This window comes from Podarcis filfolensis (assembly GCF_964270895.1).
Source record: "Podarcis filfolensis genome assembly, chromosome: 1".
NCBI classification, from domain to species: domain Eukaryota; kingdom Metazoa; phylum Chordata; class Lepidosauria; order Squamata; family Lacertidae; genus Podarcis; species Podarcis filfolensis.
Window position 1 is genome coordinate 113797733 of NC_139604.1, and position 12701 is coordinate 113810433.

The 12701-nt window shown below is 44.2% G+C and overlaps 1 protein-coding gene across 5 annotated transcripts in view; it reads right to left on the reverse strand.

Moving 5' to 3' along the window:
- FBLN5 (fibulin 5) overlaps positions 1–12701 on the reverse strand; it is a 56099-nt gene that overhangs the window by 38461 nt on the left and 4937 nt on the right. For 3 of the 5 annotated variants that reach the window (XM_083616637.1, XM_083616636.1, XM_083616634.1), the window contains 3 exons: positions 9844–9898; positions 3648–3698; positions 90–141 (listed from right to left, as the gene is read on the reverse strand). In XM_083616637.1, the coding sequence (XP_083472763.1) occupies positions 90–141; positions 3648–3698; positions 9844–9898 (158 nt within the window). Of the gene's footprint in view, positions 1–89; positions 142–3647; positions 3832–6005; positions 6285–9843; positions 9899–12701 lie in introns of those variants that run through there. The other 2 variants (XM_083616638.1, XM_083616635.1) reach the window with 2 other exon arrangements.

A 12701-nucleotide genomic window follows, 5' to 3' on the forward strand; every position in this document is an offset into this window, starting at 1 on the left:
ATAACCAATATGCTACGATCAGACAAAGGCACTGTACATAATGAGTAGTCGAGTCCTAGTTCAAAGGAATTGGTGCAATAAAATCCTACCTAAGCACTGGCCCGAGGTACGGTCCATCTCAAACCCATTTGAGCATTGTTGCTAAAAAGAGAAAAGAAAAGGACACTCAGTCAATGGAAACCTGGATAAACACAGATCAGAATGAATTAGGATTCTCCCTTCCACACTTTGGTGCTGAGTTGCGAAATTTGCAGCAGACACACAAATTCAGGTACCACTATAAGATACCGCAGGTGAATGAAAGAACCCACAAGTGCCATGTTTAAACTCCTAGTTGGCTGTGATCCTAAACCCAAAGCATTCTACCACTAGAGAATGTGCACAATAGAGATAATATCACAGTTCCATTCTTTTGGGTCAGGGCTAGATTTACTCTTGTCATTAAATGTGCAATTATTAAACTAAGGGCTCATCCACACTGCCATGTGGCCTGCCGCTTTCACCCAAGAAAACACACAGCTGAACAGTGAATTGAACCAAATGGCAATCAGGTTTTGCGTGGCTTGCCATTTGTCCCCATTCAGTGGTAAAGTGTGTGTTTTCTCCAGGAAAGCTGTGGGACAAATTTTTTTTAAAAAATAAATAATAAATAATAAATAAATGCACAGGACAAGTGAAGTGTGGAAGAGCCCTAAATATAAAACTACTGCAAAATTATCACACCATATCCTTAAAGGACACTCAAAGCATACCCACCCATAATCCTCAGAGCTGTAGTTTACCCCTCACAGAACTACAATTCCCAGCACCCATAACAAACAACAGTTGAAGTTTCTTGCCGGGGGGGGGTGCTTTAAAGGTATAGTACATACACAGTTGTATTTTGTACCTATGTCCCCCAGCCCATCCCATTGCACAAGCTGGATTTTGAAGTTTTCAATATTCTGATATTCTTTTCAAAGAGAGAAAGAGACAAGGAAGGAAAGAAAAGCAACAACAAATTTAAATACATTTTTAAAGGTTTCTTTAAAAAAAAAACTAAAAATGAGTTTGGTAAAAACTACTGTAGTTCAAAAGACCAGGTGGCTCAACTAAATCATTGGCTTTAGTTTCTCCAAATTCCATCATGCATCTTCTGGCAGACCATTAGAGGATCTTGCTGGGTGAACACGAGGTCTTCAGGAAACTACCCTCTCTCCCATCACTCTCCCACATCGTTCCAATGTTTGCCACTAGCAGCGTTCAACTCTCTATAAATATAGCAATCTGCCATTCAGGATGCAAGCTTGTTTAAAGCACATGAAACTTAATAATTCCATTGTCTGGAAGCATAAATGCATTCGTTTCGTGGAAGGGACTTGCAAGGATACATAGCCAACCTATCAAAAAGAATTAAAATTGCAGCGTTTTTATTTACTGTACATCTCTCTTTTGTTGACTACAGTGGTACCTCAGGTTACATACGCTTCAGGTTACATATGCTTCAGGTTACAGACTCCACTAACCCAGAAATAGTGCTTCAGGTTAAGAACTTTGCTTCAGGATGAGAACAGAAATTGTGCTTCGGCGGTGCAGCAGCAGCACGAGGCCCCATTAGCTAAAGTGGCGCTTCAGGTTAAGAATAGTTTCAGGTTAAGAACAGACCTCCGGAACGAATTAAGTACTTAACCCAAGGGACCACTGTATAGCCAGGGGAGCCATTTAGAAAGGATGGGAGAAGTTGCCCACCTTTCCCTTGTTTTTCAGACATAATGTAATGTAAATATTCTTTGGTAATGTTTGTATCTTTAGTAATGGAGCAGGATAAAACAAAGCAAAAATGATGCACTTAACCCAACCTAGGTGGTGGTGCTTTTCTTGCAATTTAAACATGACTGTTGTCTAGAAACAAGCCTTTGAACTTTACTGTGCATCTTTCCCCTTCATTTTTAAATATCCCAAATGCCTGAAGAAGTATCCCCCCCCAAAAAACCTATAACATTGAACTCTCAACTTATCCCTCGGCTTTATGGCAAGGTACAGAAGTTATATGAGATACCTGTCATCTATATCTATGGATATAAACCTTATAGAAGACACTCTGGGAATGTGAGTGGAGTCAGAAGAATTAGGTGCATTTTATTCTTATTCTTAAAGTGAGCCTTGCTTCCTCCTGGCCTCACAACTGAAGATAAACCCTCAGGTTTCCTCTTCCCTACGGGCTTCAGGTGGGCTGCTTGCCTTTTTTAGTTAACAAAACACTGCACAAACATTCATGAATTCATCAGTTCATTAGTGTGCTTGTACTATTAGTGCTCTCCACTAGTAAAACCAATTGTATTTAATTGCAGGATTGCTCTGAGAAATAGAGAGGGGGATTATTGATGGGGGCTATATATCAGCATCAGCTTCTGCTTCAGACTTGCAAGGGTTTTTAGAGCATAACCTTAGAGAGGGGGCGGGGGACTAAGCTTGATGATGGAATACTTTGAGGTTGTTTCATAGAATTGTAGAGTTGGAAGGGAAGCCAGGGGGTCATTTAGTCCAACCCCCCGAAATGCAGGAAACTCAGCTAAAGCATCCATGACAGATGGCCATCCAACTTCTGCTTAAAAACCTCCACGGAAGGAGAGTTTCCAGAGTGGACTCACTGCTCTAAACTTGTTGGGTGTGTCTTCACCCTTAAGGGAAAGAGGAAAGGGAACGTCAGCAGATACACGTGTTATGAGCCCCTTGTTTACATCCTGGAGAGGCTGGACCACTTGGGATGAGCAGTGGGAGGAGTTCAAAATGGTGCCTGACAATGATTCTGGGGAGGGAACCCGGTTAGGACAGACTGTGGCCTGGCCCCTGACTCCCATCTGTGCATTGTGGGGAAGAGTCTACAGGTGAGGGATCTCAGCAGGTTGCCACCTAGCTCATAAGTACCAGCCTCAACTACTCTGCCACCAGCATTGCCCCTGGTGCCACCAGAGCTTCAGCCTGCATCAGCCTCTACTGATATGCCCCTGCCCACTGAGGAGGTGGCTAATGCCCAGTCTGATTCTTAGGTGGCCCTGTTGCCTCCTCTGTCACCTAGGGCACAGAGATGCTAGCACTGGCACAGACAGACAACTCAGGTACAGTTCCTCAGGCGTTTGCTTGCTCAGTCCAGAGCTGCATCCCGCTTGCTATGCTAAAGCCATGCATGCCCTGCTCCTTTAAAACAGTGGTCCTTGCTTCCAGAACATACTGGTCTGAGTAATGAAATCTATAGTAGGAAATGAGATCTGAGTCCAAGTCCCACATCCAGGACAGTTTGATCCAACCCACACCTTCTCAAGGTGCTCAGATGAATGAAGGTGCTGGGAGTGGGCAGGCAGCTGCAATAATCCATGTCCACTGAGCCCTCCATCCTTGGCCCATGAGATTGCCACCCTGAGAAGACAGCTTATGCAAGCAGCTCAGCCAGCTGCCCCACCAGTCAAGACTTGTCTGCCCACTGGTCAAGTTCCAAGGAAACTGGGATCAGTTCATAGCATGATCCATTCATGTGTGTGAGGGCAGCAGAGCCCACCAAATACTCAGCTGACAGAGGTGTGTTCTGCAAAAAAGAGGAGTATCAGCTCCCATCTCATTGCCCCTGTTACGGTACCATTGAAGCACTGGGAGAATTCATTGATACCAACCTCAAGTGAGGATCCATCCTGTCTTCCATATCTCCTGCTGGAACCCCGATCCTGTTCGAAGAAGAAATCAGGAGTAACAACTGCTGTGCGCTAAACAGGATTACCATCCCTAATCACTACCTCTGTTCACTGATCAAAGGCCATGCACCATCAATATCTTCTCTAAGCTGGATCACAGAGTGGGCTCCAAACTAGTAAGAGTCCAAGAAGGGGATGAATGGAAGACTGCTTTACAAACCCAATATGGCCATTATGAATATACTGTCATCCCATTTGGCTACTGCAATGCCCTTGCTATCTTCTAACACCTCATGAGCGACATATTCAGATACTTTCTTGACAGGTTTGTGGTGGTTTAACCAGCCAAAATTCTTATCTGCTTGGAGTCACCCCAGCTCCAGTGGTTAACAACAGGAAAATCTCCATGTCAAGCTGGAAAAGTGCAAGTTTGACCTCTCCAGCATCAACTTCCTTGGATACCTGTACCTCCCACCAAGGGGTAGAGATGGACCCATACCAAACACATGGCATGCTAACCTGGCAGTCCCCCAAAGCCAAACAAAAACTTGCAAAGCTTCCTTGGCTTTGCTAATGATTACTGGAGGTTTGAAAACCACCACCGCACTCACAGACTGTCTTAAGGGAAAGAAGTCATTTCAGTGGACAGCAGACACACAAAAAGCCTTTGAACACCTAAAGGAACCTTTTGTTTCTGAACTGATCGTATACCACTCAGATCTGTCCCATACCTTTGCTGTGGAACCTGATGCCTCTGGTGTGGCTACCAGGGTGATTCTGCTGCAGGCTGAAGAGATGGGAGGAGGAGCTTGTCCCTACATGTACTAATCCCCAAAATTAACCCTGCCCAAACAGAACACACCATCTGGTGCAAAGACACTTTTAAGGTGCAGCAACACACTATAGAGATCCAGATGGACCACCACATCTTAGGGATTGCCTGGCCACTAAATCAGCGACAGTTCCACAGGTCACAGTTTTTCACCTGGTTCCATTTCAAGATGGCCAACATACTCAGCACTCAAAGTTGATGAGAGGATGCCTTCTCCTGCAAGCTGGAATACAACAGCACCAGAGCAGAGTGGGAGCCTGAACTGAACCCTTCATCCAGAGCAATTGATAGTGGACAACTCCTGCCAACCTAGCAGTTCAAAAGCACGCCAAAAAGTGCAAGTAGATAAATAGGTACTGCTCCAGCGGGAAGGTAAATGGCGTTTCTGTGCGCTGCTCTGGTTTTGCCAGAAGCAGCTTAGTCATGCTGTCCACATGACCCAGAAAAACTGTCTGCGGACAAACGTCGGCTCCCTCGGCCAGTAAAGTGAGATGAGCGCCGCAACCCCAGACTGGACTTAACTGTCAGGGGTCCTTAAAGGAGCAACAAAGATCCCTTTGTTGGGGGGGGGGGAATGCAAGAATTAACTTCCCCTAATGCTGACAGCTCCACCGGCTACTCTGTTCAGGGTGGACTATTCTTTCATCCTAAAGCAATCTATGTGCCACCATGAGAACTTAGAGCCCAAATGCTCAAGCAATACCATGATAATCCCACTACAGGACACTTCAGACAACATAAAATCCTGCACACAGTTGCTCGAGAATTCTGGTGGCCAAAAATAAACCACCATGTAAAAAAATATGTGCAATGATGTACAAAAATTGTGTGACACCTGCTAGTGGGCCGGCCTGCCACCTGTAACTACCCTCTACACCCACTGGACCATGGGAAATGGTTTCTATGGACTTCATCACTGAACTACCCAAACCTCAGCACCACATTACAATTTTAGTGGTGGTCGACACCTTTAGCAAAATGGCTCATTTTGATCCCTTGCACTGGACTCCCAAATTTGTATACAACTGCTTCTAGAACTCTACACAATAGACTCCATTCCTTACCAGCTATGGATTCCACCCATGCACCTTTCACTCATACTTTATTGGTTGCTTCAGCTACTGACTTTGTCCAAGAATTGCAAGCTATACAACAGCTGCTACAAGAACTCGAGCCAAGGCCAGCTGCTACAAGAAGGAGCCAAGGCCACTTACATGAAACCTGCTGATGTGCACTAACCACCTGGAAAAGACCACCTGACTGTGAAGCCACAAGTTAGAAGGCCTCAGATTTGGGTCCTATGTCGTTGAAGAACAAATCAACCTAGTCACATTCTGGTTACTTCTCTGGCTCTCCATGAAACTCCACCCTTATTATCCCTGCCCCCTCCACCACACCCATACCGATCTGACAGCAGCTCCCTCCCCCCAGTGAACATCAAGTTGGAAGAATAACTTGAAGTGCAACACATCTTAGACTTTAGATAGCACCACGGCTGCCTGCAATACCTGATCACTAGAAGGCCTGTGTCCCTGATGATTGGTCCTCGAAAGTTGATGTTCAGGCCCCTGAACTGATTGCTTTCCACATAAGCCCAAATCCGCAGGCTGAGAGGGGGTGAAGGGGGATAATGTCATCAGCCCCATGGTGACATCATGGAGAGGCTGGGCTCACTGGGGTGAACAATGTGAGGAGTTCAATATGATGCTTGATGATGATCTTAGAGAGGAACCCAGATGGTAGGGCCAGATCGCAGCCAGGCTCTGAGTGCCATCTGTGTAGTCCAGGGGAGAAGTCCATGGGTTAGGAATCCAATACCATGGAAGGACCCAGTGTATTGCTGAGCTAATGCCACGCCTGCTCTGCTCCTTTGCAACAGGAATACAAGAGGCGTGTCTACGGCTGGATCAACATCTTAGGTTGCCATGCCATGCACCAGTGATCCTTGCCTTGCTTCCATAACATACTGAACTGAGCAATAAAGTCTATAGTAGAAAATGGAATCCAAGCCCCACATCCAGGACAGTTTGATCCAACCCACACCTTCTCAAGGTGCCAGAATGGATGAAGGTGCTGGGGGGCGGCGGGAGCAGCTGCGATCATCGGTGTCTACTGAGCCCTCCAAGCCTTTGCCCAGGAGATTGCCACCCTGAGAGGACAGCTTGTGCAAGCAGCTCAGCCAGCTGTCCCACCGGTCAAGACTCTTCAGCCTGCCTGCCAAGTTCCAAGGAAACTGGGTTCACAGCGTTCATGGGCCAGAGTGATCCATGAATACGTGTGAGAATTTCCTGACAATGCAAGGAAGGTTGTGTTCATCAACACCCTGCTTGATGAGGATAACAAGGGTGTGTTAAGTGTTGGCCCAGCATCTTAGCTTGCTTAGCTGTGCCATGCACATGTGGTTTTTTGTGGGGTTTTTTGAGGGACTATCAAGAGGACAGTGCTCTGTTGCTGCCCTAGGGATCTTTAGGAGATGGGCAGCATATATATTTAATAATACTGGAAGACATCATATATACGTTTCCGAGCACAATTCAAAGTGTTGGTGCTGACCTTTAAAGCCCTAAACGGCCTCGGCCCAGTATATCTGAAGGAGCGTCTCCACCCCCCATCGTTCTGCCCGGACGCTGAGGTCCAGCGCTGAGGGCCTTCTGGCAGTTCCCTCACTGTGAGAAGCAAAGCTACACGGAACCAGGCAGAGGGCCTTCTTGGTAGTGGCGCCCGCCCTGTGGAACGCCCTCCCATCAGATGTCAAAGACTACCTGACATTTAGAAGACATCTGAAGGCAGCCCTGTTCAGGGAAGTTTTTAATGTGTGACATTTTAATGTATTTTTTATCTTTGTTGGAAGCCGCCCAGAGTGGCTGGGGAGACCCAGCCAGATGAGTGGGGTCCAAATAATTTATTATTATTATTATTATTATTATTATTATTATTATTATTATTATTATATTTGATGTCCAAGGCTGATAATGTACCGTACATTTAAAGCACATGATTTCCCCCAAATAATCCTAGGAACCCCTCACAGAGCTACATTTCCTAGCACCCCTAAGAAACTAGTCCAGCCCTCTGCAATGCAGGCATCTTTCACCCAATGTGGGGCTCAAACCCACAACCCTGGGATTATGAGTCTCATGCTTTACCAACTGAGCTGCAGACATATGCACATCAGATGCATTTCTAATTAAACTGCAGCAATTATTTCTAAATTTTCATCTTATACATATAAAGTAGCATGTGGAATGTTTATGAAAACATGTGTCCTATTTTATCCTAATTTTTTTGCTATGTGTAAATGTCCACCATAGGTAGGTGAAGCAACTAGTGAGCAAATTATTTAAATTGAAAGGCAACAGCTAGAATTTAACAGGAAGGAGAAAAGAGGTGAGGGATGAAGAGGAACAGCTCGGGCAAGAATACAATTTTTAAAACGCTTCTAAGCAACAGAATAAAAGCAGAGTCCAGCATTCAGAATCTCACAAACTTATTGCTAGCTTTAGGGCTAGGCCTCAAATTCTGTCACACACCTTGGCCTTGGAGCTTCTATGTGATGGCAAAAGGCATAAACTGTTGCTACTGTTTCTGCCAATATGGATCCTTTATTCCCTCTCTGTAATCTCCTCAGTCTCTCTGTCCTGTTTACAGTTCTCCTCAGAATCTCCATCTCTACCCCCATCTCCTCAGTTTCATATTGCAGTTCCTCAGAGCCAAAAAGAGAGAGACTGTGCTCCTAGCATCCCAGAGACAGCTATGCTACCAGGGTTCTATTATTATTATTATTATTATTATTATTATTATTATTATTATTACCCTGCAGTTCCTCTGAGAGGAGCCCAGGGCAGCAAACAACAAAGCGGCAAAACAATACAGTTGAAAATAAAGGGTTGTAGCAATAGAAAGTCCCCTTGCTATTATCCCCCCTATGCCTCCCCAAACTATTCTGGGGACCAACCTCCAACGCTGCCACATAGGGGGGCACATAGGCAGATGAGAGGGAAGGGGACTTCTGTCATACAAGTGGACCTCCTTGTGCTAATAGGCCAATGTCACTGACTGGAGACAAACCATCGCACATAAAAACATTTTAAAATATTATTAACAGCTAAAAAAAAATAAGACCATCTTAAAAATAAATAAATAAAAGCAGTCACATATTATTGTTTTTCATTCTCATCAAATGGTAGGCCTCTGGGCCTGGACCTCCTTTCATTTTTTTAAAAAAACAACAAACTCTCTACTGTTTGGGTTTCACTGCACACCTTAGAATTCTGGCCTAAAGTGTGTTTTCCTATATATTTTAAAGCTAAATTAAACAATGGCCATTTGCTTCTGCCTTCTGTATTCTAGGGACAATAGTTTTATCAAGAATTTCTCTGTCAACGTATGTCTCTTGTCACAGCTCATGTTGCAGGGAATTCTGTCCTGAAGATGCGCCTGTAGGAAATACATTTGCCGCCATCTGGCAAAAGTGGAAAAGAGCAGCTGAAACTCCCTTGTCTACAAAACTGTTTAGGTGCCAGAATCCTGCCCTCTTTTTCACCTGATCACCATATCTGGTAGAAGTATATATTACTTCTGCCCTAACTACATTGCCTATTAGGTGATTGCCTTTAGGGCACGATTCTTATGAATCTGTTATGAACCTGGTTAGGATTTGGGTAGGCTGACATAAGGAACTGATTACACCAGATCAAACTATTGGTCTATCAAATCCAAGATTTTGTACTTGAAGGGTGGGGAACTTGTGGCCCTCCAGATGTTGATGGACTACAGCTCCCACAATCCCTCATCACTGACCATGTTAGCTGGGGATGATGGGAGTTGGAGTCCAAGAGCCTGTAAAGGGCCACAGTCTACCACCACTGGTCTACTCTGGCTGACAGCAGTTCTCCATGGTCCCAGAAAGAGTGAGGCCTATCCCATGAGCCACTTCCTGGTCCTTTAACCTGGAGATGTGTTCAATCACTGATCTATAAGGGTGTGGAGAAGATGTTGAGCTGAAGTCAAGTTCTGCATAGCAGTGCTGGGTTCTTACTAGTTTTTACATGGTTTTTCTAAGTCAGTTTACCATAACTTCTACTTATTGATGCAGCTATTGATTTTTGTTCTTACAAAGGCCACTGTAATTATTATTATTAATTATTATTATTATTATACGCACCACCACCAAGCTGAATGAGAGAATAAGTCTAATGCAAATGTCAGGCTCTGGTTCTGTCTTGACCCAAGCCAACAGTGTAACACAAATCCAATATTGCACTGTGTCCTGGTCTTCCTCTTTGGCAGTTCACGGTCATGAAATCTCTTTGTATAAAACGTTGAAATATTTGTGACATATCTTACCTGCGTCTTCCCACGACCTAAGAGGCAGGCAGCCACCATGAAAATGGTAATTATCCTGCAATAGGAACATAAACCTCATGATTATGCAGGACAGTGATATGTGTAACCCACCTGTTTTCTGATATGACCCCACTGCACTTAGCCACTATTGCATCCAGAGGAGATCACTTTGTTGACTTTAATATGTGGCAAACCAGTCCTGCTGCATTTGAGGCTGCTCTCCGCTGAACGAGACTCTGGGCTTTTGCCTACAAGGGTCTGTCCTGACCGTAATGTCCACTTCCTCTGAGGGTAAGTAATGCTGTCTTTCTCTGCATCAGGTGTGATTGCACAACACAGCAAAATTGGCCACTCTGGCTAAATTACCCACTTCCAACAGAAGAATAGCAGAGCAGGGCAGTGAAACATTCACTGAGTCAAGTAATACACAGCCGCCTATGAAAGAAACATTCAGGAGGAGCCTGTGGCCTATTGAACAGTTCTTTAAAATAGAGTTGCTGTATCTTTAAGGGTCATCTCCTGGTTGTTGGGTCTAGGCAGAAACTGTGGGGAAACTGTGGCCCTACAAGACATTGTTGGACTCCAGCTCCCGTTAGCCCCAGATAGTATGGGATGATGGGGAATGTACTACAAAACCACCCACAGGGGCTACAGGTTGCCCATCTGTAGAGAATTTGAGCTGTGTGATCCCGCAGCTAGCAGGGAGTTGCTGTCCTCTGTTTGTTGTTTTGTCTTTTTGGTCTTCCAGTAGAGCTAGTGAGACCTCATGCTGCCTTTCATGTGAAGTCTATACTTAAAAGAACCCCTAATTTTATAGCACACTTTCAGATGGCACACAGTTTGAAAATCGCCGGGTTAATATCTGTCCTGTGTTGGGTGCCAACTCTTCAAAGGTACAGCTCATTATTACAATTGATCATTAGGGTGCTGGGAATTGTAACTCTGTAAGGGCTCTCCTAACATTTCTCAGCACTCTTAACAGGCTGCAGTCCCCAGGATTCTTTGGAAGAAGCCATGACTTTTAAAGTGGTATAAGAGTGCTGACTATTTTTGAATACTTAGGGTTAAAATACAGCTTTCCCTATGCCTTGGAAATCACATGTTTAAAATGTGAGCATTATATTTCTGTAGATTTGCTGCCATATAATCACTCAGTCTCTCAACATAAGTTTCTTGAACTTTAGTTCATACCGTATTTGTGTGATCTACTTTCCAGGAAAGCAACTTGATTACATTAGCTGACACAATCCATCATAATTTTTAGTACAAGCCATTGAAATTTGATGTGTGAGAGAGTGTGGTAGTTTAATGGAGCTTGTGCAAAACAACTTTTTGGTTGATTGCACCTTTATTAATATATAGCTTCTATGTCTGTTTAACTGTTTGTGGGGGATTTGATTTAAAATATTTTCTAGGAAGGCCAGTGCTTCAAAGAAAACTTTCTTCATTGCCGCTCCCAGAGTTTTCAACTCCCAAAGCACAAGTGGATGCTAACAGCATATTTTGTTCTCTCTGCATATTACAGAGGAGGCAAACAATGTTGTTTTTAATTCTGACAGCAACTTCTCAAGCCCTTCAGAACATGATTCAGAAACAAAGCACACAAAAAACAAGCAAATCCCTCCATTGGTAATCCTGTGCAGGCAGATGTTTGCTTGCTTGGCAGCCCTTTCAGTCATAGAAAACTAGAATTGTTCTCCAGAGACACTGCCTAGTGTTGTGTCATCTGTCATTCAATGCTGAACTTTGTCTACGGAGCTCCTGGAAGCTTTCCAGAGAGGTAGTCCAACTTCAAAAATGCACACCCAAGTGCAGATTCATTCTGTAGCACAAGTAGAAGGAAATCAAGCTGTTGCTCATATTACATAGCAGCAAATCTGGGTTTGCCAATGAGAGTGTACAATAACTGGGCAATCCTGGATCCCTGATGAATATACTAGTACATGGCACACCTGTTTGTGACCACATGTTGGTTACATCCACACATTAGAACAAGCACACTTGCAAATATAACATAGGAAGATGACTGCTGGGTCAGACACAAGTTCCATCTAGCCCAGTTTGCCACCATGGCCGACCAGATGCACCCATGGAACCTGCAAGCAGCGCATGAAGGCAAAAGCCCTCCTTTGCTGGTGCAACTGGTATTCAGAGTTAGACCTTTCCTGCTTAAATGGCCCTGAAGGAGCTCTGTTCCTCTGTACTGAAAGTGCTACACATAAAGCTGTGCTCATCGACACTTTTGAGGGTGGAGGAAGAAAGAGGTTTCAGGGTCACCAGTCAACAGCAAGATTAAGGATTTGGCTTAATTCCTAGCTGCATGTAACTGACCTTGTAGATATTATTCACCTATTGCTTTCCTCTTCCTCCCTCTGTCATTTTTCCTCATTCAAAATTTACATTGCAAGCTCTTTGGGGTAGAGACCTGGCTTTTTTTTTGTTTGGCCTCCTCTGTAAAGCACCATTTACAGGGAGAGTGATACAATCTTCTTCATCAACAACAAATCCCTGAATTTCTGTATATCTCTTCAGTGTCATGTTTCCAGGTTTACTTTTGTAAGAGTTCTATTTACAATCCCTATCACTTCTTCCAGACAGCTATTCTCAAGAGATCTGTCACATTTATCAGCTGGAGAGGCTGGCTTAGCCACCAGATGCAATAGCAGTTAAATAATAGTGAACGATGAAATCAATAATTTTTTTATACATGTTTGCACAGGGGGGAAACCCCCTTTAAGATCCACACTTTCTATGAGTTACTGCAGCTATCAAGGGCAAAAAGAGAAAAGAGTGCAAAGGAAATTGGTAGATGCTACGTATACATCATGCTACAGAATAGTCTGTTTCCCCGCTCTCCC